This window comes from Penicillium taxi, assembly GCF_028828555.1.
Source record: "Penicillium taxi strain IBT 34144 chromosome Unknown utg000005l_segment0_segment0, whole genome shotgun sequence".
In the NCBI taxonomy this organism is placed as follows: domain Eukaryota; kingdom Fungi; phylum Ascomycota; class Eurotiomycetes; order Eurotiales; family Aspergillaceae; genus Penicillium; species Penicillium taxi.
The window spans coordinates 1441838-1468885 of record NW_026643207.1 but is presented as its reverse complement, the minus strand read 5'-3'; the positions used below and the strand labels follow the sequence as shown (position 1 = coordinate 1468885).

Sequence of the window (27048 nt, the reverse complement as noted above, 5' to 3'; positions counted from 1 at the left end):
TCCGGTCCAACGAGTGATTTGATAAACCGCATGCCCCGATTTCGACTCTAATGACTCGTATGCCTGCCAAGAGCTTGGCCATGCTTACAGAACATCAAACAGCAAGGGTAAAGAATTGATTCTCGACGAAACTAAACCCTATTGAGCCGTGATACGCAGCTGGTTGAGCCCATGGGGCGATGCTAGAATCTGCTCACTACTAGGATCACCTGTCAGGAGCGTACGCGCCGGCCTGTTCGAATCAGAGGACTTCAATAACTTTTGGTCAGGTGGATTAGACTCTGAATCAGCTTATAATGAAGCCCTGGGCTTTGCTAAACGTATACAGAATATCCCACACCGCATTCTCTGCACCCATGTGACCTTAAACCTCATAATACTCTCGTGTGACTTGTTTCTGCTTTTAAGAGCACGTGACTGCATTGCCACACTTCTACGCCACATATGTGGCTGGTGGGCAGATTCATCAGCTGCAGAGATTCGGGATGAGTCCCAACCTCCGAAGTCCGAAGTCCCAAACGTTGGCTTATTGAAGGCGTTAATCTCTTACAACCGGACTCCGGGGTTAGCCCCTGCTGATTCTTTGTTCGTATTTATGGCTTATGTTAAATCTAGGACGTAAGCCAAGCATGACGGTTAATCCCCCTTACAATTTTATTACTTGTATACTGTAAAGTGTTTACCAGGTTTACTCTAGATACCAAAACGTGCTTTACAAACACTAAGGTTCAATATGATGATTATAACGTTTACCAGGTTCGCTTGTATCTCTGCTCGATCATTGGATTGTGGATTGAGGCGCAGCAATCAACCTTGAAGACCGGCGGCAACCACAATTTGATGTATCTAAACGGACATTGGACAGTTCAAGTGTGGACCCTTGGTTCTGGGGCCGATAACTGTATCCAGTGGGGAACATCTGGAACCGACAAAATAAAGCGCCTAACTAGTTTCAATAGCCTGTGTGAAATACCATTTACCGTATATCTTGAAATCTGAAGCCTGGGCGTATTAACAAGCAAGGTCCGAGTGAAGCTTAAATCACATTAGGTATCATTGTATCAATAATCGCCATTGAGGCTGTGCACCTGGGATTTCCTACTTCTTACTTTCGTGATTGCCACATACGACATCACTTAACATCCTATTCCGACCCATTAATGATCCAGTGGGTCAAACAATACACTCATAATCTTGGCATATTTTCCTAAAAAACTAGTGACATTTGCAAACTCAGTGAATGCTGGGCGGCCTCGGCATATATACTCAGCCTACTCTAGACGCCCAGTCCATAATCTTGGCTAAAACATTCAAGGGAATATCAGGACTTTACATCCCCCTGCCTTTTTTCAAACAGAAATCAGGGTACAGTACTACCCAACACTATAATAATCTGTCATTTTAAAATTGCATTGGTGCAGCGCAAATGGCTTCTTCACAATCCGATCAGTCTAAGCGCCCATATCTTGATCCTCTTGTGGTGACAGATACTTCTGGCAGAGAGGTAAAAAGCCCTGGAATTCACATTGGGCGCCAACTTGTTACTAACTTTTTTCCCCATCAGCGCTCTTTATCTGCCTCTTCTGCTGCTGTCTCTTCATCATGGTCTAATCCCACAGACTTGAATCATAGTCCGACGTCAACATCTCTTTCACCGGATATGGCTTGGAACCAAAATCAAGGCCATCTGACGGTGCATAATGCATCACATCGGCATTCTAGTTCCATTGATGGTGATACTTTACGTCCTCGTTCGAGCTCATACGCATCAACTGCGGAGACTATGATCCGCTCTAGGGCTAACTCCGAAACGGATCCCTCCCATGTTAAAGCAATCTACGATGATGTATCACTCAAAGATGCTCTGAACCCCGATCCTCGAGAAGAAGCTGATTTTCACATCGAGGATAATCGCTTTGCCTTTTCTCCGGGTCAGCTTAATAAGATGCAGAACCCCAAGTCTCTCGCGGCTTTCCACGCCCTTGGTGGCTTGCAGGGGTTGGAGCGTGGTCTACGAACGGACCTGAGTGCAGGTCTTTCTCCCGATGAAGGTCGATTGGCGGGTACAGTTGACTTTCAACAAGTTACTCCGCCATTATATGATAGGCGGTCTTCAATAATAAAGGCAGAATCAGAGCCCGGTCAGACAATAGCGCCATCACCACAACCACCACCATCTGGACATGGCTCGCCATTTGAGGATCGCATTCGTGTTTTCAGCCAGAATAAGTTGCCCGCTCGCAAGTCGACAGGCTTCTTCAAGCTTTTTTGGATTGCATATAACGACAAGATCATTATACTACTTACTGTTGCTGCAATTGTATCATTGTCATTGGGCATATATGAGACAGTGGATGGAGGAGGTTCAGGTGTGGACTGGGTGGAAGGAGTGGCTATCTGCGTTGCGATCTTGATCGTCACTGTTGTCACTGCTGCAAATGATTGGCAGAAGGAAAGACAGTTCGCTAAACTTAACAAGCGAGTAAGTATCTTAATTCAGCTCGCTACTATCGCTTACTAACCATTTCCAGAACGATGATAGAGAAGTCAAAGTCATCAGATCGGGAAAGTCCCTGCTGATATCAGTTTACGATGTCTTGGTCGGCGATATTCTGCACCTGGAGCCTGGTGATTCTGTCCCTGCTGATGGAATCCTAATCACTGGACATGGAGTAAAATGTGACGAGTCCTCAGCTACTGGCGAGTCAGATCAAATGAAAAAGACAAATGGCCATGAGGTATGGCAGCAGATTATCGAGGGCACCGCAACCAAAAGACTTGATCCGTTCTTGATATCTGGCAGCAAGGTTCTTGAAGGTGTCGGTACCTACCTAGTCACTAGCGTCGGTCCTTACTCAAGTTACGGCCGCATCATGATGTCGCTGCAAACTTCCGATGACCCGACACCACTCCAGGTGAAGCTGGGTCGTTTGGCTGATTGGATTGGATATCTTGGCTCGGCGTAAGTTTATATGACTTCATCTTACAACGTGGAAAGTACTAACAGTGATTCTCAGTGCTGCCATCATCTTATTCTTCGTCCTGCTGTTCCGATTTGTCGCCGACCTTCCACATCACCCTGACCGAAGTCCTGCCGTCAAGGGAAAGGAATTTGTAGATATCCTGATTGTTGCTGTGACTGTTATCGTTGTTGCCATTCCCGGTAAGTGACGTCACTTATGTCTAGATATCATAGTACCCAGAAGCTAACAAGTCTATAGAGGGTCTTCCTTTGGCTGTCACACTTGCCCTTGCGTTTGCTACCTCTCGCATGGTCAAGGAGAACAATCTGGTCCGTGTTCTCCGGGCCTGCGAGACAATGGGAAACGCTACTGTGATTTGCTCAGACAAGACTGGAACTTTGACTGAAAATAAAATGACGGTGGTCACTGGCACTTGGGGTTCGAAGGAGAGCTTTTCTCAGCTGTCTGAGACCAAAAATGGCATAGCATCACAACAAGCCTCTGAAGTCTTTCCGAGGCTGTCTGCCCCGGTTCGAGAACTGATTGTTAAAAGCGTTGCCCTGAACTCCACTGCTTTTGAGGATGAGAAAGATGGCCAGAAGCAATTTGTAGGAAGTAAGACCGAGGTCGCTCTCCTTCAATTGGCACAGACGTACCTGGGAATGGACCTGCCTTCGGAGCGTGGTTCTACTGAGATTGTCCAGCTCATCCCGTTCGACTCTGTGCGAAAGTGTATGGGCGTTGTTTACCGCAAGGCAGGCACTGGCTATCGCCTCCTCGTCAAAGGTGCCTCGGAGTTGATGGTGGACGCCTGCACTTCGCAAATTACCGATCTCGAGACAGGAAAAGAGAGAATCAATACAGATTCGCTTTCTGAAGAATCACGACAAGAGATTCTTAAGACCATCGACCAATATGCACAGGACTCTCTCCGAACTATCGGACTTGTCTATACAGACTTTACCGTCTGGCCTCCGAAGGGTGCCGAAAGACTAGAGGACGATGCGTCTCAAGCCAAATTCGACGATGTCTTCCGTGAAATGACCTGGGTTGGTGTCGTGGGAATTCAGGATCCTCTTCGACCTGAGGTTCCACCGGCCATTCGCAAGTGTCATTCTGCAGGAGTTCAAGTCAAGATGGTAACTGGAGACAACGTCGCAACGGCAACTGCAATTGCAACATCTTGTGGAATTAAGACAGAGGACGGCCTCGTTATGGAAGGTCCTAAGTTCCGACGACTATCCGACAAGGAAATGGATCAAGTAATACCCCGCCTGCAGGTTCTGGCACGTTCTTCACCGGAGGACAAGCGTATTCTTGTAGAACGATTGAAGATTCTCGGCGAAACAGTTGCTGTGACGGGTGATGGTACCAATGATGGACCTGCTCTGCGGACTGCAGATGTCGGTTTTTCTATGGGTATTGCTGGAACTGAAGTAGCCAAGGAGGCTAGCTCGATCATTCTTTTGGATGATAACTTCCGGTCCATTGTGACTGCGATCGCGTGGGGACGAGCTGTCAATGATGCCGTCGCTAAATTCTTGCAGTTTCAAGTCACTGTCAACATCACTGCTGTAATTCTGACATTCGTGTCTGCTGTGTACAGCAGCTCCAACAGCAGTGTTCTGAATGCAGTACAACTTCTCTGGGTGAACTTGATCATGGACACGTTCGCTGCTCTCGCTCTGGCTACGGACGCCCCGACAGAGAAGATCCTGGATCGGAAACCAGTAGCCAAGAGTGCGTCACTTTTCACATTGACCATGTGGAAGATGATCCTCGGACAGGCTGTTTACCAACTTGCCATAACCTTTATGCTCTACTTCGCAGGAGACAAGCTTCTCAACGCCCACCTCGCCAACAATGATCCAACCCTTCGAGCTAAACAGCTCTCTACAGTCGTCTTCAACACATTTGTGTGGATGCAAATCTTCAACGAGTTCAATAACCGACGCCTCGACAACAAGTTCAACATCTTTGAGGGCATGTTCCGGAACTACTGGTTCCTAACTATCAACGCCATCATGATTGGCGGACAGGTTATGATCGTCTACGTAGGCGGCCAGGCCTTTGGCGTGACTCGACTGAATGGCATCCTGTGGGCAGTTTGTTTGATCTGCGCTCTAGGTTGTCTACCTTGGGCTGTGGTACTCCGCCTAATTCCAGACCGTCATTTCGGTGTTGTCTTCAACGCTGTCGTCCGTGGTATGAGTGTTGTCATGAAGCCGCTGCTCAAGGCTTGGGAAATGCTTTCTCGCGGTATAAAGGCGGTCTTTCGACCAGTCACGCGATTTGCCCGTCGCGTTCTCTTCCGGGATGATACCAAGACTGATGATACCGCTGACAAAGTTGAGCTAAAGACTCCCGTCTCTGATGTAGAGGCCCCTGCTCCAGCCCCTGCTCCGGCCCCTGCTCCGGCCCAATTGGCTAAGCAGGAGAGCCATGAGCGACCTAAAACTCCGCCGACTATAACAGTGCCTCCGATCACTGTCACAAGCTCGCCCTAGGAGCTCTTGCACACGTATATAATTATGTTTAATGATGGATGGCTTTTGTGATAGAATTTTAGCATTATAGCGTTTGAGCCGTCCACCTGGGGTGGTTGTTATATAGATGAAATGAAATATGAAATTATATCAAAATTTAAAAGACATCGAAATAACCCGGGACAAAACAGATCCAAGCCCTTCAGCTCTAAAAGTTTTTGCCCTTGAAAGTTCGAGCTCGTAAGATCAACCGGTGAAATAATGGACCCACCGCATCGTAGATTTGATATCGAATTGAGAGCAGCAACCCTGGAACTCAAGGCAAAAAGGCACTGTTTGTTCTGTACCTATCCGGTGCGGTTAAGTGTAACCACTTGGGCAGCTTATCACTATACTATATGCCAAGCGGAACTGTCAGGATCTAAGATATTCACCGTACCAATCCCAGACTTACGGCGTCAAAAGACCGGATCTTACCGGAGATTAATAGGGCGCTGTGATACATACATAGGCAGGGTCTGAGGACTTATTAGCAAACCAAACTACCTAAATATCAATCTAGGGATAATCACAATTACCAACGTCTCCAAGTTGATATTTCCAAGATTCCCTTTACGGCTCCGGTCTCAGAAGATTGGCTTCATTGTGAAGATATCCAATAAAGTCTATGACCCCATGGCTTCTATAGTTTTAGAAGGTAGATCGTATAAGTAGACGTTATTTCAGTCAAGATTTATATATAGCAATCCAATCAATCATCTGTGACCGTGTAACTCTGATCTATCTGTACGATCTGTACTCCGTACTAGGTAGATGGTAGTTCACAACCGTGGAAGATGATTGAACCAATTTCCCACGAGGACGAACCTAGGGCCAGGGATTTCCAGTACGCTCCGAGGGTTCCAAGACTATCTATGTATCTAGGCAATAATATGTACAGCACCCCGGGCCGTCGTTGCTCAGATCTGAATTCCAAGTTTCGTCGGATTTTCCATTTTATTGGCAAGCGATCCCTATCACAGAGCCTCATGTTTTTGCTTTCAATTAGCATCAAGATGGGGGTATCAAAATTCTCCCTAGCGGAGTATCTAAAAGTTCTTCTCACTCTATTAGTTCTGTTCTCAAGTGTCTCCGGAAAGGCAGTCTTCGCTCACTTCATGGTATGGAGTATCCTTATTCAAATGTTGCTTACCCAGATATTCTCTATTGACACCTCACTGACTGCAGAATACTTTAGATGGCAAATTCAGCGCTATATGACACGTCAGATTGGAAAAATGACATGAAACTAGCTCAAGAAGCCCACATTGACGCATTCGCACTCAATATGGCATATGGAGTCAAAACAAATCAGAAAGCAGTTGCTGACGCTTTCGCTGCCGCCGAGAGTCTCAAGTTCCATCTTTTCTTCTCCTTCGACTACGACGGTAACGGGGCCTGGCCAAAAATGCAAGTTGCAGCTCTCTTAAAAAACTACTCTACTAGCTCTGCATATTATCGACACCATGGGAAGCCATTTACGTCCACGTTTGAAGGAACCAGCAACGCCGAAGACTGGGTTACAATCAAAAAAGAGATAGACTGCTTCTTTGTTCCTGACTGGTCTTCTGTCAAACCAGCTTCCGCACTTCAACTAGCAGGCGGCGTTGTTGATGGCTTGTTTTCCTGGGCAGCCTGGCCAGCGGCGGATTCCAGAAGGATGAACACCTACGCTGATGCGTCATATATTCAGAGTCTCAAACAAGCCAATAAATCATATATGATGCCTGCTTCGCCATGGTTCTACACAAATATGCCGAAGTATAAGAAAAACTGGGCCAGTCATGGTGACGACCTGTGGTATGACCGTTGGGTGGAGATAGCCTTTTTGGAGCCCGAGTGGGTGGAGATCATTTCCTGGAACGACTATGGCGAGTCTCATTATATCGGCCCGCTAAACGAAAAAGGCTACGGTGTATTCATTGCTGGCAAGGCACCGTTCAACTATGCACGAGACATGCCACACGATGGTTGGCGGGCTCAGCTTCCCTATGTGATCGATCTATACAAGGCAGGGAAGGCATCTATTACGGAGGAAAGTCTGGTTGTTTGGTACCGCACACAACCTCTTGTCTCCTGTGCTAACGGAAACACATCTAACTTTACACCGAGTCAGCTGCAAACTGGGTTCGACGTTGGTACATGGTTTGCAGATAAGATATTTTTCTCTGCACTGTTGACCTCCAATGCTTCTGTTGCCGTGAGCATTGGCGGTATCAAAAACAATGCCAAATGGGAATATGAGCCTGACGGCGGAGTTGGCATCTACCATGGGAGTTTTGACTTTGATTCAAAAACTCTTGGAAAAACTGTTGTCATAATCTCGCGAGATGATCAGGAATCAATGCGTCTTCAAGGTAACCCCCTCTCTACTGTCTGCTCGGGTGGTCTTGCCAATTACAATGCATGGGTTGGAAGTTCTCTGTCTGGAAAAGTGATTGAGCCGGTCTCACCGAAGCTCTCTCTATCACAGGAAGTCTGTATCGAAGGTTTCGGATACTCGAATTTCACAGACCTTTGCCAGTTCACTTGCAAGTACGGTTACTGCCCACTTGGGACGTGTTACTGTACTGCCATGGGAAAGTCAAAGAAGAAGCCCCGTGCATCTTATGAGAAGGGTGAGCCCAAACATGGTGACACAACTTTCACAGGATTATGCTCTTTTGCGTGCTACTGGGGATTTTGTCCTGACTCGTATTGCTCTGGAAATGGAACTTATCCGGCTCCTACAGCGACTACTAGGCCTAAGAATAGTGGTGGACAGATTCAGATCCCTTTACTATTTCGTCATCCAGTCATGGGGGCTTTCTTCTTGGTTTGTGCTGGTGTCTTTGGGGGAGAACTATGGGATGTGCTCTCTTGGTTATGATATAAATTTAACTAGAACCAATGATGATGGTCATGCTTTTAAGATTTATGAAGCTGCGAGTAATAGGAGAGTTTACTTTCAAGCACTGCATCAAATAGATTACCAATATGTGCCACTGCCAGTGTAAAATAGTAAGACATCAAGTTATTACACCTAGTCAGCCCTAGTTCAAATTTTAATGTCTCTGAAATATCCGCAACTCCCACCATAGCACCATATTGTCCACGCTTGGAATGACAGGAGAAAAGTGTGGCTTTCCAGGCTGCTCAGTCATCACTTGAGATTCAAATCCAATGTGGTTCATTTCTTAATCTTCAAAACTTATAGAGTAGGAAAGCTTAATCATTTATGCCTCAGGCAGCAATAGACCTCCACCACTAGCTCCGCCTTCCCCCCAAGTCACCATTAATCCACCCAATTGACCCCCCTTTAAACTCACCTCACCAATTCCTTATAGTCATTGGATTCTGAAGATATATTCTTCTTTTTCCTTTTCACTCCAACCTCTCTCCATATTCTCCCATCGAGTGTCACCCGGGACCCTTTCCTCTGTCCCCGATCTCCCCGCTTTCCGCCCACCGTAGCGACATAACCCAAACACGTCCGCCTCGACAACCTGTCTCTGCCACTCTTCCTAGCTCTAAGCCCTTGAAATCAAAGTTAGACTACAAATAGAGGCTCCAAATTGGTTTTCTAAGCCTTCAAATCCATAACAAGAACAACCCCGCCACTATGTCGCAAATCAATTACCGCACCATCAATATCGACCAGCTCGACCCGGAGTCGTCGGTCAATTTCCCTATGGAAACCCTCATTCCTGCCACTGTGCCTCAACCTGCGAGCTCTAGCGATGCTGCCAATGTCGCCGGCCAGGTGCGCCAGTTGCTGCGCAGCGGCGACACAGAAGGCGCGCTGCGCCATGTTTTGGACACAGCGCCGCTAGGCGGTGATGACCGTGCTAAGGAGGTGCATCTGGCAACTGTAACTGAAGTGCTACAGGGTATCCGACAGGGAGAGATGACTCGGGTACTGGAGGGTGTCTGTGGCTCGGATGGTGGATCAGAGCGGGCAGACTGCTTGATGAAGTATCTGTAGGTCTTATTCGTTATATGCATTTTACGACCGATGTCAGGGCCGTGCTAATTTCATCCAGCTACAAGGGAATGACAGGGACCACCCCTGGTAGCGCTGCCCAGAGCAAGAACGTCTCCCCCAGACTACAGGATTCTCGCAGGTCCAGGCCCGGAACCTCGGCGAAGGCGGCGGTGGTCAGCAGATGAGCGTGCTGCTTAACTGGCACGAGAAGCTAGTGGAATTAACAGGGACTGGATCGATTGTGCGGGTTATGACCGACCGCCGGACGGTTTAAGTGGAAAGAATGCGCGGTGATCTCCTTTTTCTTTTTTCTTTAAGAGGTTCGATTGCATTTCATGTTTTCTTTTTGTGGACAATCCTCCTCTTTGCTCAGCGTAGTGGTTTTACATTTGATATACTAAAAAAATCATATTGGAATTCCTTCCCAACTTCGTCCTATACATAATCTTCTTCTTCACGGCCTTTGGAAATTGCTATCTCCCAGGATATCTTGCAGGTTTATATCAGCACTACCACGTGCTAGCGGCTGCCTCTGAGTTTCACTCTCCTTCCATCCGATCATAAATATCATCCGGAATGTTGCTGGGATGCCTGGCGCACCGTCCTCCATATGCATAGCCCGGTAAATAGCCTCGTTGGCTAGTAGTACATCGCGAGATAAGGGACCGGCCTCGCGGTGCAAAATGGCATTGCTTTCGCCCATAGCCTGTAGGTCTTTCATCAGAGCAAAAGTATCTGGGAACTCAACCACGATATCCTCGACATCGACAGTCAGCATCTTGAAACCGGCTCGGTTCAGTAGGCCTCCGATATCCTTCACGTCCGCTAGTGGAGATATATGGGGGCTCACTCCACCGCGCCGCTCTTGGTCCGCCAGCTGCAATGATCCCCGCAGCTCGAATAAGGTGTCCCCGCCGAACATCGCTGCAATAAATGGGGCATCCGGCTTCAAGATTGTGTTGACTTGGCTTAGCAAAGCGGGGAGATCATTGATCCAATGCATCGATAGCGAGGATACCACAGCGTCAAATGTATTTGGCTCGTAGGGTAGCGTCTCCATATCTGGAATGACATCCCTTTGGATATCGATCTCCTTATTGAAGGGGAGCTCTTCATCCCGGTGAAGCAGTGCCCGTGAATTCTCAACGCAAGTAATTTTCGAGATCCGCTCTGCAAGTGGTGGCGTAGATGTGCCCTCCGGTACTGCCGAGTCGATGTCTGGCATTGTCATTGTTCGTGCGATATTGCAACTGTTTGCGCCGAGGTCAAGAATATGGGGGAATTTGCGCTTGATATCCTATTCAATAACAGAGTTAGTATTGAGCTTCGATTAGCCTATCTGACGGTGCTATCCCTGTCTTGTAGAAGTTTCTTACCAGCAACCGATCGCATAACCGCATTGCCATTTCGTCCTTCAAGTAGTCGACTCTCCGGCTCTGTTCGACATTTTGGGCTGCGCGCTCCTTTTGTAGTTGCTTGGTCTTCCGATTGAAGACTTCCATCGTGGGATTGCCTGGAGTCTGGCTAGCATATGTCCGAACCATCCACGACGTAGGGAGACATCGCCGCGGAAGATTGGTGCGAGTCGTGTGGAGAGAAATCATGGTATATTTATTGAGTAACTGTGTATGTGTGTAATTTTTGTCAATATTTAGGCCATTGTTCTTGTTGAGTGTTGGGCGTGAGGTTGAGGCTAAAGTTGGAAATTGAAGGCCATCGGATCTTAAATTTTGTTCTGACGTCGATTGTTGATGAGGGATCCCCGAAGCTCAACCTCCGCGCCGGTTCGTGCATTGCCCCACGCTCACTGTTGGACACTAACCAGGGCTTATGTGCCTGGTATCTTTTGAATCTCAGATCATTGAAAACTGAAGACGTCAAGACCAGTTAGCCTCGTGTCTGTGGTACGTTCTCATGTCACGAACTCACCCCCGTGAAGCGCCCGCCAAGCGGATAGAACACGCGCATATTGATACTCGACGCAGGTACAATAACATAAAGTTACCTTCCAGACAAACTCGTCGCTGATCAATTTACCCTTATATCGAAGGGATAAATCGAAGGAATAACGCCGCCGATAAAGCATGACTTGACAGACCAAACCTCATTCCGATCAAGCGCGACTTTATTAATCGCCTTCCTCAACCCAACACAAGATGTCTCGCCCGTTTCCTTACACCTACATCTCCTGTCCTTGTGCCGATACTCCAGTCCCAGACCCGGCCAGGAGACGAAGATCGAGGGAAACTCCCCGGAAATCAACGACCCCCGAGCGGGCATATAATACCAATGAAGAAAAGCCCGAGCTGAAAGAGCAAGATCATGATAGCGACGACGAAGAAGACCAGACATTTGATCCCCGATATCCAAGATCCAATTTTTCGCTTTATCCTCCCGAGCAGCTGCTGTACTGCGAGGATTGCCACCAGATCAAATGCCCTCGATGCATAACCGAAGAAATCGTCAGCTGGTATTGTCCAAGCTGTCTATTTGAGACCCCGAGCAGCATGGTGAAAAGTGATGGTAATAGGTAAGTAACAAAATGTTGACCTTATCTATGGCAGACGAAGATTGCTAAAAGTGTCTAGATGCGGCCGAAATTGCTTCAACTGTCCTGTCTGCACCGCTCCACTAGCTGTAAACTCCATCGAGAATGTTGTAGGCAATGGCAGCAAGCAAGGGCCGTGGGTACTATCCTGCGGGTACTGCCTGTGGACAACGCTCGATATTGGCATCAAATTCGATAAGCCAACCAACATTCGTAACCAGTTGCAAAAGATGACAGATACAACCGCTCCAATTACTTTTGATACACGATCGAGGCAGGCGTCCCGCACCTTTGGCGATCTCAAGTCACCCTTATCCACTCTTGCCTCAGTCGACGAACAATCCAATGCACTCGATGACAGTGAAGATCCAGCCACAAAGGAAGAGCCAGCCATGGGCCCTGCAAATACAGATGCCCGATTTGCAGCACTGAAATCCTTCTACCGCAATCAAATATCAGAAACATCAACATCTCCCAGCGATCCACTATCCGACTTTGGATTTTCCTCCCCAGGAGCCCTGAACAGGTTGATGTCTCTCTACGCATCCTCATCCAGACTAAGCGGACTTTACGGTAGTAGCAAAAAACCCAAATCAAAGCCGCCAGTAATGCGCGAGGCCCTCACAGCCAGTGAGGGTCTTTGCATAGCCCCCGAAAACGGCGACATCGCCGTGATCGAGCGACTCAATTCTCCAGACGGCGGCTGGGAAGCCGTGGCATCGATCAACCAGCGCGCAGAACAATCTCCAGACGTGCGCTTCGTCGACGAACTGCTCCCGCTACCAGTCCTTCTACGCACGAAGCGTGCCAAGCGCTGCAAGTCTTGCAAGCACATTCTTGTGAAACCCGAGAATAAACCACAGTCTACACGTTTCCGTATTCGTCTTATTGCCCTAAGCTACGTTCCCCTCCCAACTCTACGGGCTCTCGCCCTCCCGACCTCGTCGGCTATGCCCTCGCCTCCACCACCAGATCTCTATGCGCTAAATCCACTCAAACCTATTCTCGTTCTTCTCACGCTGAAGAACCACATGTTTGATCCAGTCCGAATTACCCTCGCCACACCATCTGTAACACCAGGTCGTGTTGCCAGCAAAGTTACCGTGCTCTGTCCACAATTCGAGATCGGTGCTAACAGCGACGTGTGGGACGAGGCGCTGCAGGGTGCTTCTGCTCCCATAACTAGTGGCGGAGTGCGTTCCAATGAGAAGGTAGCTGAAGCTGGTAAAGTCTGGGACAAGGGCCGCAATTGGACGACTGTTGTGCTGGAGGTTGTGCCAGGATTTTTACCTGGGTCCGAAGAGGGTGAAGGTGCCGAGGTTGCTGGTGATGATACTCTGCGCCAGGATGAGGATGTTTTGGAAATTCCTGTCTTTGTCCATATGGAGTGGGATGCGGAGGCGCAACTTGAACAGAATGTGGACAAGTCGTCGAAAGATAATATGGTTTCCAGGGAATTGGCTTACTGGATGGTCCTTGGGGTTGGTCAGATTGTACCTTCACTGTGATTTTTAATCTTGTTATATGCTTCTTTTTCTCTCTTCCATACCCCGTCGTTGCACATACATTTTTACTTTCAAATGCTATCCTTTTCACAAGTCATTAATCAGTGTAGAGTCTAGAAGGGCCATCACCCTCTGGCCACGTAGGTAAAAGCCAGGTCCAGCTTGATCATTAAGCTCCATTCCATCTATATCAATTCCACGTCAAATGCTACGGCACCTTGAAAATCAGAAATGATAAATTGGAAGAGTATTATCCCATCCATTCTGATTAAAAGGAGAATAAAGCGACCCGGGATGGAATTCAGCCTCATTACCTCAAACCAGAACCAGAACCATAGCCAAATCAATGAAAAAGGGAGTAAAATGGTAGGGGAATATCAGGATAAATTGAAGAAAACCCGTGAATGCATTTTTTGGTTCTTTCAGCCATTATGCTCTCTCTTGAATCTAGTGAGTTTCAAAGCCTAGAAACAAGTAATCCCATAAACACAACGACATCATTCCCTTTCCCTCATAAAAACCAGACAACTGAGAATTTAGTACTCGGCGCCGCTCTGGGGGAACTCGAACACGACGGAACGGCCCGTCAACCGACGGTAGACCTCGCCGTAGGCATCGAGACGGTGGTCGACACCGCCCTTCTCCTTCTCGTCCAGGACAACCTTCAGGGTCTTGCTGCCATCTTCCTTGGTGCGGATGCGCTTGCCAACGATCTCAACCGGGTAGACGAGGTCGGTGAGGATAGCCTCGTGCACAGCGGTCAGAGTGCGGGAGCGGGGGCGCTTCTGGGTCTGGGTGGAGCGGGAGTTGACGGAGCGCTTGGGGCGGGGCAGGATGCGGCGCTGAGCAACGAAGAGGACGTGGCGGTCAGAGAACTTCTTCTCGAGCTCACGGGTCAGGCTGTAGTTAATATGTTAGTCCGTGATTCATTCTTGGACGGTCCGCATATTTCAATGGCGCAGGACTGAAGCCGGTGCTTTGAATGGCGAATCTTACCGCTGCTGGATCTTGTGGAAGCCCTGGAGGAGAGGGACAGGGACGAAGATAACGATGGCCTTCTTGCCGTGGCCGACCTCAACCTATCGTACAATAATAAATGTTAGACCATGAGTTCTTCAAATCAAGAGCCTGCGCACAAAAGTTCCAGGTGGAAAAAAAAATCGATATCCTCCGGAATTGACGTTGACGATGCTTCTTGTTGAGTTGATCCCTTTCAATGTACCACATTACATGTGCTACAACTATGAGATGTGCTGCGATAGGAGTGGCAAAGTGTTGAGACTTGTCCACAATATCCACAAATCATAAATTCCACCTCTTCCGTTCCGATGACACCAAAAGAAAGCATAGTCGACGCGATTCACCGAAGATTTCGATAGCGGAATAATTGCGATTCTTACCTCACGGGCAGAGACGAACTGCAAGGGGCGCAGGTTGGCCTTGAGGTCCTGTGTGTTGCTCTCGAGGTCGAAAAGAGCGCCGGCAATCGCGTTCTCGAGCTCGGAGGGGCTCTGCCGGGAGGGCGAGTTGAGAGCAATCTTGTTGATGGCAGCCATGATTGCGAGCGACGAGGTGCTGCGGTAGTGCTGGTTGAGGTGGTCGGCGGAGGGGAGGTGATCTCGAGAACCAGATGTGAATTTGCTGTGGGCTTCGCTTGGGTAATAAAAGTGGGTCTTCCTGAGTCAGCGTTTTCATTTTAGGTTTAGCTTAGGGCTGGGTTGTCCCGTGACTAGCTTACCTTTGATTGGCCGAATATATACCCCATACTACGGAGTTCAGTTAGCTTATTCCATATGCCACCAGGAATGCCTTTCGAGTACTAATAGTTACTTGGTATTTCTAAACTTTTTTCTGAGCAGGATTCTAAATTGAGCTGTATGGATGGAATGTAATATGGCACAATGGGACAAAAAACTCATAAAAGGCCTGTATTGCCATGGGTAACTCAATACAAGAGGCACAATGATAAGAACAGTAATAGGGGAAACGCCTGTGCCCGTGCAAGTCGCAAGGTAATTGAGTATCAAGACCAAAAACATTAAAAGCATTGCGAGTTAACAGGCACAGCCCTCCTTGGCTGTCGCAGCATTACGATCGCCCAGATTCACTCGAGAGTCCTCTGCAGAGCGGCTTCCTAGTGCAGATTGACCAGCACCTGCGGCACCCCGGCCAGTCTTCAGGCTGCTCTCTGGTATGGCATTCGCAATGGCAGTAAAGACATCTACCACATTAGTTCCAGTTTTCGCACTAGTCTCGAAGAACAACAGGCCCTCCTCTTCCGCATATGAGGTTGCTTCGCGGGTCGAAACCTTGCGCGCATCGCCAGAATCTTGCTCCTCATTTTCCTCGCCGACTGCCTCGTCCCCGTCGGGTCCAGCCGACTCGGGTTCTCCTTCAGAAGCGGGACCAGAGGCATCACCGCTGTTGGTCAAGTCCAGCTTATTACCGACGAGAGCGATGACAATACCGGGACTTGCCTGGCGCTGGAGCTCAGCTACCCAGTGCTTCGCCTTAATAAGCGAGGAAGGCTTGGTGACATCGTAAACCACAAGTGCGGCTTGCGCATTACGGTAGTACATCGGGGCAAGCGACGCAAAGCGCTCTTGGCCGGCCGTATCCCAAATCTCAAACTTGATTGTACGCGTAGGAAGCGAGCATTTCTGTGTCAAAAAAGCAGCTGTATTGTGACGTTAGCGTATTGTTTCATATAGTATTTTGGTAGGTAGAATTATTATGGCATATAGGGGTAGGGGGCTGAAGGATGATGTCTCATCTGGATGGATTGCCCCAAAATAGTACTCGACTCTCACTTCAAGGGTGGTTTGTCCAGCAAAATACGGAGCAAGGTAGTACTAATTTATCGGGGGCGCTCGGGCGATTGAAGAGGGTGGGGAGGGGGGATATGTTAATGCTTACCGCCAATAGTGGGTTCTTTATTCTCCTGGAAATCATTGTTGACAAATCGAAGGACAAGAGAAGACTATAAGCGAAGAGAATAATATCAGCTACAGATTCGCAACATGGTGGAAGGACGAATGTACCTTGCCCACAGCAGCCTCTCCCAACAACACGAGCTTGACACTGCTGCTCGGCTTCGGAGCGTTTGAATTAACCTGGTCGGACATGGCTGAGACCTAGGGAGCTGGGATGAGGCAATAGAGAAAGATAGCTCGTTAGGCCGTCGTGCAGCAGGCGACGCCTGTCAAATAATTTACGATCAGGCAGAAGGCTGAGCTGGCAAAATCAGCTGAGACTAGTATTTGGGTCAACTGTCTTGGGGCTTGTAAGACAGAAGTTTAGATCGAAATATATGATGTGGGGTTCTCGTGATGGGCGTGATGTAGAAAAAAAGATGTCAAGAGGGTCGCAATGCAACGGAAGTGCTGGGGTTCGTGGTCGATGATGTTGTTCCCGAATGTAGTTTAGCGCCAAACAACATATCCGGAGTCACGGGATTGCGAAGTACATAGAGGAAGAACATAGGAAGATTAGAATATGAATGTTTATTGACTTTGTTCTCATTTAGAATTTCATATGCTGAACGGTTAGGCTAGCCATCTAGTATCTGATTCTAGCCTTTTCCCCTTTTCCAAAAGTTACGAATCATTATCCAATGTATCGTATACTCCCATGTTCTTATAGGACCGTACTGTCAATCAGTTTTAAAGGAAAAACCATTAAAGATATACCTAAGTAATCTTACGTCGTATCCGTATCGAGAGTTATAATACAAATCGCAGAATCTAATCAAAAGCAGTGCTTATATTCCAAACCTTGTTCCTGCGCAAAGGTACTATTTAGGTAGTGCCCGATTATGCAAATTGATCTCGGGCGCCAGTGCCCCAGTGAAGCCCTAGTCAGGCTCGGGATCTACCGATGCATTGGCAGGACCATCAAAAACCAGACCGGCGGTTCCTGGATCGGCATTAGTCTCTAAGCAAATCTGCCCGACAAGTCTCGGAGATTCAGTGTTGGCATAATTACTTTTTCCAATGAACCTCAACGAACCTAAACCTAAACCTCAATGAACAAGGGTCAGGGTCTAGACCGAAGGCAAAGAGTGGAAAAAGTGACAAGTATTAAAACCAGGCGCTTCTCATTTGATGGCGCAAAAAGGTATGATACAAACAGGTACATACATACAAATACACAGGAAGAACTCAAGTCCCAAAATAGAAATTAGCAAACGTGCTAATATTGACCATGAGGTCGGAAGATGTTCTTGTAGTATCAGTCCATGCTCATGCAAAAAATTCCGTTCCGTCTATGCCATAACGCCGTGTAAAAAAAGAAAATAAGAAAACAGAGAGAGCCAGATAACCAGAGATGAAGAGTTGGTGAGAAATCGAGAAAGAAAAGAAAAAGCAACACTTTTGAGAGATTAAAAGATGATTGTCCCAGTAGTCGTGTCAGGTGGAAGTAGATGAGTGTATGTCGGATTAAAATCATAAGGTGGGATGTCGAGATTAGGAATGGTACATATGCCGAAGTCTGGAGGAAATCGAAGTTGTCGCTGAAATCCGAGACCGATACAGAAAAGGATTATAAAAGGGTATAAGTCGAGCTCATTGTCGTTGACAGAAAAAACAAAGCGAGATTATGACAGATAGGCAAAAAGGGTGCCAAAATGGTGATACAACTGTCTAGGGACTGTTAGTTTTGATGCCCAAAACGAGGCTTAGGGTAAAGCATACCGAAATAAAGAGATAAAAAACGTGCGCAAAACTCCGAGTGTGTAGACGTCAAACCCCCAGCAACCATTGGTACCAGGCAAAGTATCGCTGACAAGTATGCGGATAAAGGGTATCATCAATTATTTGGGAGGAGGTGGAGGAGCGCCAGGCTTCTTGACACCAGTTGTGTCATAGGCTCCTCGTCCCATGTTGAAGGCCGAAAGATCTTGAAGGATCATGTTAAGATCTTTTGAGGAAGTCATGTTAGGACAAGAGCAAAAAAGATGGAGTAAGGTGATTGCGTTGTTGTATGTGCAATTGAACCCTTGGATGAGAAAAACTGACCAGATGAAGACGACGAATGGATCATTATATAGTTATTTTGAGAAAATGAGCTCAAGGCAAACTTTCCAAATCCAACCCCAGTAGCAAAAAAAAAAAAAAAATTCGAAAATCGAAAATTGGAAAAGGCCAGGATTGTCTAGTCAAGGATGGACGGAAGACGATGGGTCCAACTGCAGTCAAGATCGGAAGAGCAGCTTTTTAAAGATGACCACTAGGACAGTGCGGACGCCAGCAGATTAGGGCAGGAATGTTGAAGACAGGACAAAGGATTCGATTTGACAGGTTCGTTTTTGGAATCGGAGGTTGCAAGGTTGCTTTTTATTTGAAATCCACAAGTTTAAAAAGCCAAAAGATTCAAACTGATAAGACTGAGGTTGGCTGTAGAATCAGGTCCATAAAAATTGCGATCTGAACCAGAAATAACGGCAGAAGGGATAGGCTTAGTTCGGCAAGGGAGAAGAACCCTAGAAAGGAGAAAAGTGCGGAAGTTTGGTCCGGTAGATCCGGATTGAAGAGAGAAGAAAGGGAGGAACGAGGAGAAGAACTTGAAAGGGCTGAGAATTGAAGGTATGTCGAGGAGAGATATGTTCTAATAAATACAAGCCTAAGGGGGAATATTGGTTAGATATAGTGAGTAAACCCAAAATTAAAATGGAATAGCAAAAATAAAAATCAAATAAATGAAAAAAGGATTAAATGATTATAGAGCTAAGTCAAACACAAAATGCCTAAATCTAAAAAATATCTTAAAAACCAATTTAAAAAATAAATACAAAATACCTAATCGAAATATACGGTAACTTACAAGGATCCATATTTGTGGTTGTTGTAGCGGCTTTCCCTCCCGTCTTTAGCCCCCGGGGAACAGGGTAATCAGCCCCTGTCTACACATGTATGTTACAACGTCTTCATCACATACATTCAGATCCAATAGATCTGTGAATTAATCTATTCAAATCCAACTTGTCACTTTTCAGCATCAGATACAAAAGTACCTACAGATGGAAATACACAGCTCGATTTGATACAGTATACAACTCCACTTTCAGGGGAAACAAAAAGCCAGGAACCAAATCTCCGGGCGAAGCCTGCATGAGTGGAGTAGACGGTAACAGCCTCAGGAACAAACGGATCCATCCGAGAACATGGATTTACCAGACATAGGGACCTCGGGACTTTTAGAGTACACTTAGACTCGGATGGATCATATCTACCTACTGTATGCGGAGTAGACTGAGGACCTTCCTCTCTCATATGGACTAGAAAGTACAAGTCTAAACCCATGATGATGTCAAGTAACTCACACTCGGTACTGACCTAGAGGATGGGGGGGGGGGGGGGGGGGGTATGATGACCTAACATATGACTCCGGGATAGTTTATTCCTAACTCCTCTTCCTAAGCTCACTACGGATATACTCCATAGGTTCGTTCCTGTTAATTCCAATTTAGTCAATCAAGACCAGATGTTCAACCTTCAAGGTAGTCTTCCGTGCAATCAACGTCGACATTCACTTGAATGAACCCTTTCTAGCTTCTAGTCTCGGGAACTTTTCGTCAGCAAATCAGCTTTCCCCAAGGCCTTTTACCATTTTAGCCCCGTCTCATCACGAGAAACATGTTCAAGCTGGGCCAATAGATCTGACACCTACCATTTGTGTCATATTATGCCGAACCGTCTTCCATTCCACGTTCTCTTTCTCCATGTATCTTCGATCGATCACAGTATGATGTTCGTAGAATACACAACTTCTTACAGCCCCATCATAGGGGGTGGGCCTAAGCCCCATACGAATCGAAGTCAAAATCAGACTTCTGCCGGTCTCGGTTACGTGTAAACATTCTTTTCACCTTCTAGCCTTTCTAGTCTCCCCGGGGGTTGGGTCCCTAATATCCACCGGAAATTCTCTAAATATTCTGGAATTCCTTTATTTTCTGTATTTCACCCCTAAAACCGAAACTTATTCTGTATCCCCGTGCTCCACCCCCAGTCTATAATCTATTACTCTGTATGGTGAAGCAACTTTCTTGCGTCAACCTTTGCCACCTGGCTTCACTTGTCATTTCTCCGACTTCACCCCTTTTACATGGAAAATCAAGCTAGACAATCCTTTCAAAGGCTCAATTTAGCCCCTTACAATTCAAACATGTTTCAGCCCGGTTCCAGTAACCAGTTCAATGGTTCAGGAATTATGTAGTATACTGGTGGACTAATGATGTTCCGTATATATAAACCGTTGACGTTAGCGAAACTTCGGGCGGATAAAGTCAGGTAGAGGATTTTTTTTAGTCCCGGAGTGTGTCCCTCTGTCTCCTGTTGTCATCTCCATATTTTCTATCCAACCTGATTGGTACCGGGGCTTTAAAGACAGGAATGATCCTCTTGTGGGTCATAAAGACGGGAGCCTGGTATTTACCGTGCATTAGTGACCCGTGTCGGGAAGAAGATGACCTTGTACAAGATAGAGTGATGTGTTCAGTACCTCTAAAGAGAGGCTAGTTTCAATTGACAATCTGCGTGTCAAAATCAGAAAGGATGAAAGGATTCAAATAGGAGTACTCTTCAGACCCATACCAGGTCATCGGCTTATTGATGAAAGACTTGGACTTCATCACGCTAAGCTAAGCTAACTACTCATTGCGCTAACTACAGGTCTGAAACACTCCAATTTATTCCGGTTTCCCCGATACATTGGGAGAACCTAGGTATTGGTATAATGGTTCCAATATAGTTAAACTAGGTTTTATTTCACCTGACGATCCTATCGCCACAGATTCCAAGGTTGCTAACTACGTGTTCCTGAGTCTCCAGACTTCGGCTTGATGCATTAGTTCGTGAACAAGGTTTAGCATGAACTATTTCTCTTCTACCAGACCTACTTCTTAGGCGGCTAGTTACTAAGTACTAGTTACACCTACCTAGGAAGGTAGTAAGTCAATGCCAACACTTCTATACTCCGTACTTAGTACTTACTCCTGCATATGCCATGCAAAGCCTACCGTGTGGCGCCCGCAGGGAACAGGGGCCAAAGATCGGAACAAAAACAGCATTAACATATAAAAAAAAAAGGGAAAAAGAAAAAGATCTTCTGAGTCAGATACCTTGCAGCATAGATTTCAAGCAGGGGGATATCCTAGTTCAACGCTATACTTTCTTTGTGGTAACGGGCGATCGATGTGTCAATCTCCCCCAATTGTGGCGCCGTTTATTTTTATGATTTCATTGTTTGACATAATCCAAATTCCAGATTCTTTTAGACCTTTTTACCTTTTAGATCCCTCTAGATTCCACACCTATATAATTTAATTCCAAAAAGGCCTATAGGGAAATTTTATGATTTCAAATTGTATCAATATACTCCGTACTTCATTCTAATTGAATTTGGCTTTATGCTAGGGTCGCGCGGAAGTAAAGCCGGATGATCTTGATTTTTAACTTGAAATTGAGGGCTCCATCAAAAAGAACTTTGGAAGGCTTCTGGAATAAATTAAGGTGGAGTTTTGTTGGGTATTCTGTCGTACGGACACGACTCCGAATGAGGCCATCAGTGGAGCCCTGATATCTTCAGAATACATAGGTACGAGTCGGTAAGTCCGGAGAATTGTGTAGTCTAGGAGAATTATATTCTCTACGAAGTTTGTATATACCACCACTTTACCTTCTTCAGAAGAACGTCGGAACCCCATTCCGATACATCCCACGAACCTTGGAACCACCCGGGAAGCATCCATCCATATTTGTGGATTGCTTGGTGGGTTGCTTACAAGTGGAGTATTTCTTGGATGACAGCTTCAATGATCGATGCCCGGCCCAACAAACTCGCAGGTGACAGGCAACAGGAATAAAAAGAAATGAGCAAAAATGAAGACAACGACAGATAAGGGATCGCCCGATAATCCACGGCCCGTAAATCCAACCTGTCGGGTCTTTGATCGTCCTCCCCTTTGGATTTACGTTTTTACGGCGTACATTCCCCCCTGAACCTGGATTACAGTCTAACATAACGAAACATTCTTTTTTATTTTACCCTTGGCAAATGGATCGAGCCATACACAGTACAATGTGAACACTTGCCATCGAGGATCCACAATGTGTACCGAGATGTGTATTCTTAGCGGCCTATCGGCTTCTCCGTCAACTTCCGCTATACCCACCCGTTAATGTTTTCAGCGCCAACTCATACAGGAGTCTTATCTTTTTTTCTCATTGCATGCCTTGGAGTTAAAATATAGACATTAGAGTAAATCAAGAGGCTGGGTGAATCCCCCTAGACGTCATATTAGGAAAAGGGAGAGACCTCTCGGGATTTGCTCTTCAAGCCACTTTGATATGTATCAGTACCTGGATTTGCCCCCTTGCAAATCATGCGGCGTTGAGGCTTTAATGGATCTACTGGATCTACTTCATCCATGTCTTGCTTCATGCATTATAACAAGCTTAGAAAATTCAAAGATCACCTAGGCAGGGCTAGGAACCTCCAGGGCTCTGGCTACACTCAATACTGTGTGTAGCCTTAGACATTCCCTTATCCCTAGGTATCTTCCAAGGTTCACACAGATCTAGTCGACGTGAGCATCCTCAAAGGTAGGTTTCCGATCTTCTTCCCGATCGCCAGTTCTCTATCAAGTGAAGCAGTCGCGTTTGACTTGAAAGATGATCCACCAACCTTAGAGGTGGGGAATTAGGGGCGCGGGGAGACGGATTCTACCCAGCTGCAAGCTGCAAGATGCATGCGAGATGCGAGATGCAGGCTGTCGAATCTGACATAGGCTAGTTGACGCATCATAATCATTCTTCCCGTCGTGGCGACCAATACCGACTCACTGATCTTCGTTGAGAACTGCAGAGATTGATTACAGTACTTGTGCAGAATTTGAAGAATTTGAAGTGAAATGACAAAACATCACACATCACTACACAGCACGGAGTACTATGTAAGATAAGAGATCCATACATTTGTACTTAATGATTTGTACTTAATGATTTGTACTTAATGTACTGTGTATCCTACTTCCTGAACGGCATATCTGATCTAAATGCGAACTTGTTACATCACATTTCGAGCAGATCGAGCCCTCCTGATTTGACTTAGGTTGAAATAAGACAGCTCAAGATCTCGATCAAACAGTCTTTCCATTTCAAACTTATATGATTTGTTTTTCTGATCAAACAATCTCTTCCCGCTCTATTCTCGGGAAGGCAAGCAAACTTACATGTTCGCCGGATGCCCTCCCGAGGCTCCTTGCCGTCTCACTGGAGATATCATAACTGACCACCGTCTGGATCAGACCATCTCTCGCCTCCCAATCGCCATGCCTAGACTCTGGCATTTCTCGGAGAGTATACCCGTAACGCGCTCTTCTACCCAATTCCGTCGGCAGCTACGCATCTAACCCCCCTTCCTGTTCCGCTTCAGATATTAACTGCCGTAGTCCAGATTCCGATCGTTGGAAATACCAAATGCGAACTTGTGGGTCTGTACTCCTTAGCTGGATTCCTGACTACTATCTCGGCAAGGTCGGTTGTCGCGGTGGGGGACTTTTGTTAATGGCTTCTTTCGCTTTGACAGGAAGTGTCGGTTGGTGCGGGTTCTACATGCAAGGCCTAAGGGCACAATGATATTGGAGGCGTACTCATGTGATTTGCATGTTCTTCGTGCTGGACTTAGTTTTTCTGTTTCTATTATGAACACGAGGGTCTCTCCCATCAAGTTGTTCAGGACATAATTGCTTCTTGTTGCACTACATAATCGTATCAGGGAAGTTAGTGCTATCTTGTTTGCATATGCTACTGCAATCATGTCGGTTTTCAATACCGTGTATGAAGAATCTGGGAATCGAAAGCGAACGAGTACCTTGATAGTTCCGTAACCAGCGCAGCTTTCTGATCGATGGAATATACCCACGGATGAAAGGGCAGCATCTGGTCCAACTTTGGAAGTGGCAATCAGAATAAGCAATACTAATGATATGTCAAAGTCCCAAGATTCTAAATAATTTCCAAGGTTGTCACATGCAATAGACCTTAATTGATTTGGAATACTCCGTACCTAGGGCTATGTCAAAACTTTATTCCACATACAGAGTATGTTTACGCCAGTTGGTATATGCAAGACACTTCTAATTTGTAATTAACTAGTCAGGTAATAGACCTTCTTTAACTTCCAATGATTATTTATTATGACCACATTCCAAGGTTACACTACACGAGATAGTGAGTAGGTATCTAGGTATTTAGCTGTCGATATACACTATTCTTCCAAGGTTATCACTAGTGCCTACATATCCATAGATGTAGTACCTATATATCTTAGTAAGTAGTAACCTTGGGAGCATCGCCGCCATCTCCAGGGCTGGAACCATACATTGCTCAAACTCTTTAAAATGAACTCTTAATGGGTGCTTAGTTACAAGGGGCAGTTTTCCTAGACAAGGTCCTCTTCTTGAAGTTTATCTTCATCGAGCACCACTATATAGGTAATATTTGAGAACATAACTACCTAGGTTATTAATGGAGCCCTGGAGGCTTAGTTCACAAACCTGCTTCGAATGGACAGAAAGTAACCAGCAGGCAGATATGAGATATATCTTATCCATCGCAGCCTGCTCCAACATTAATATAATTCTCGTTTCATCATCCATATGACATTTTAATGTATATATATATATATCATCTGACAAGCTACAAGTGATTCAAGGCTTTCGGAGATTACTGGCTCAAGCTGAAAAGAAGAACTAGTATGTGGAAACTTGTGGAGGAAAACCCTGAAGAGAGACTACAGACTCCACCTAAATATAATCCAGAACATTTGACACTTCACTGCAACATCATTTATCAGTATCACAAAGTTCTGCCTTAGCTATTTGATAGCTAGTGTATACTGGCAGTTGATGGGCTAAAGCTTATACATAATCAATAGAACTGTAGTAAGAGATTTGGGACCTAAGTACGATACGTTAAGGTTCACTTTGACCTCGGGAGGCCTGTTTTCAAGCCTTGGAAGTCTAGTCAACCTCCAGGGCCTGGAATATTCTAGACTTCCAATAATAGCGTCATGGCTTGCTCATCCAAGGATACATCTTGGCTAGCCGCGTGTTTATATGACAGATGTCTATTAGTGAGTCAGCATTTTGATTTTGACTAGGTATACACACCATCTGACATCACTGTAGGCCTGGACAACTCATAAGTAATACGTACTCCGAACTAGGATTCAATTCACCAAGACAACTTCGGGGTGATGACTTCTTAAATTGTTCATGTTCCACAAGTTCGTGAACTCATAACTGTACGTGTAACTTTCCGGGCATATCTAGACGAACACATCAGGGCCGAAGCCTTTTGCTAAACTTAGGGGACCATTAAGATCGGGGACAGCCTCAAGCTTCCGGGGAAGGCTCCAAAGTTATTGAACGTGAGACGATGGCTAACTTCTGACCGGATGTCGCCTATTAAGATTCATCATGCGATCTCGAAAGCTAGGCTTCGCTTACCCAGTTCCCGGCTGAAATAGTTTCTATAATGGCTGACGTGCATGTTGGAAACTCGGCTTGACGATATCCGATCCCTTTAGCTTACACATTCCCCATGTGTTTTGTTTCCAAGAAACAGCTTTTTGGTCCGAGGTGTATACAGCAGAATAAAAATTTCAAAGTTCCAACATTTAAAGCCACACTGATATGCATTTATCATTAGTATGTGTTACATATGTAGATACTTAGGTTTCAGATTTTGAAAGGCCCGGTCGAGAACTCGAAAACCTTAGGTAGGAATGATACTCAGAATCATACCTAGGCTTCTCACAGCTAGCTCTTAATGACGCCTCATGTACCCTCCATTTCCTTTCGAAATAATACTGAATAGACTCCAGTTATGACCTTCAGCTGAAGCTTTAATCAAATTCAAACAACCCGAGCAGCGACGCCCGATCTCCTGCAAGTCAGCACAGTCAAAAAGACCATATACGGTGTTAGTAGGGAATTTTGCTTTACGGAAGTTTCAAGTGCCAACAACCGAACGAGTCACAGAGGAGTCAAGGAGTCAAAGCGAACAAATTCTCAGCTCTGGCAATCATGTAAAAGTTGTATATTAGACCGGAATTCGGAATGTTCAGAGACGCCGAACCAAACCAAGTATCAGTTCTTATTAATTCATAACTTTGGTATACCCCACCTCCACCGACGCTAAACCTGAAATGGAGGACCTTGCGAGATCAAAATGTACAAATTTGGTATTAACTAGCGGATTTCTCCGGCGGAAGGGAATTTATATCAGATCTAGGCGGTTTTCACACAATTCGCTTGCATGTCACTTCTTATAGGGCGGATTACACACACTTGTTACTTTATAGGAATTCGGGTTCCTCCACTAAATAGCTTTGGATGGTTCAACAAAGATATCGTTCAAACGGAGCAATCGACTAGTCAGGTAACTAGCCCTTTTTAGCGTTCGGTTTCTCAGCCCATAACTAGAGGACGATTGTGAACTATCAACGGTCTTATTTAATCTTAGCCGTGGTACCTGTT

General features: G+C 46.1%; 6 protein-coding genes across 6 annotated transcripts; 4 read left to right on the top strand and 2 right to left on the bottom strand.

The window, feature by feature from the left end:
• Positions 1 to 1426: 1426 nt before the first annotated feature.
• Positions 1427 to 5470, top strand: pmcB (putative calcium-translocating P-type ATPase(PMCA-type); the record flags this gene model as incomplete). The annotated part of the gene is made up of 4 exons (XM_057210538.1): positions 1427 to 2482; positions 2532 to 2962; positions 3018 to 3163; positions 3222 to 5470. The coding sequence occupies 4 exons, from the start codon at positions 1427 to 1429 to the stop codon at positions 5468 to 5470; spliced, it is 3882 nt and encodes a 1293-aa protein (XP_057060081.1).
• A 911-nt stretch (positions 5471 to 6381) lies between these two features.
• Positions 6382 to 8357, top strand: N7495_007886 (glycoside hydrolase family 71 protein; the record flags this gene model as incomplete). The annotated part of the gene is made up of 2 exons (XM_057210537.1): positions 6382 to 6609; positions 6687 to 8357. The coding sequence occupies 2 exons, from the start codon at positions 6382 to 6384 to the stop codon at positions 8355 to 8357; spliced, it is 1899 nt and encodes a 632-aa protein (XP_057060080.1).
• Positions 8358 to 9089: 732 nt separating this feature from the next.
• On the top strand, positions 9090 to 9726 carry N7495_007885 (actin-related protein 2/3 complex subunit 5 family protein; the record flags this gene model as incomplete). Its single annotated transcript, XM_057210536.1, is given in 3 exon segments — positions 9090 to 9448; positions 9511 to 9562; positions 9574 to 9726. The coding sequence occupies 3 exon segments, from the start codon at positions 9090 to 9092 to the stop codon at positions 9724 to 9726; spliced, it is 564 nt and encodes a 187-aa protein (XP_057060079.1).
• Positions 9727 to 9906: 180 nt separating this feature from the next.
• Positions 9907 to 11056, bottom strand: N7495_007884 (uncharacterized protein; the record flags this gene model as incomplete). Its single annotated transcript, XM_057210535.1, has 2 exons — positions 9907 to 10749; positions 10829 to 11056. 2 exons carry the CDS (start codon positions 11054 to 11056, stop codon positions 9907 to 9909), a joined length of 1071 nt encoding a protein of 356 aa, XP_057060078.1.
• Positions 11057 to 11608: 552 nt separating this feature from the next.
• On the top strand, positions 11609 to 13508 carry N7495_007883 (putative dynactin Arp1 p62 subunit RO2; the record flags this gene model as incomplete). The annotated part of the gene is made up of 2 exons (XM_057210534.1): positions 11609 to 11982; positions 12041 to 13508. 2 exons carry the CDS (start codon positions 11609 to 11611, stop codon positions 13506 to 13508), a joined length of 1842 nt encoding a protein of 613 aa, XP_057060077.1.
• A 533-nt stretch (positions 13509 to 14041) lies between these two features.
• Positions 14042 to 16630, bottom strand: N7495_007882 (40S ribosomal eS7 domain-containing protein; the record flags this gene model as incomplete). The annotated part of the gene is made up of 7 exons (XM_057210533.1): positions 14042 to 14405; positions 14502 to 14584; positions 14906 to 15182; positions 15244 to 15271; positions 15571 to 16182; positions 16422 to 16485; positions 16547 to 16630. 7 exons carry the CDS (start codon positions 16628 to 16630, stop codon positions 14042 to 14044), a joined length of 1512 nt encoding a protein of 503 aa, XP_057060076.1.
• Between the last annotated feature and the right edge of the window lie 10418 nt (positions 16631 to 27048).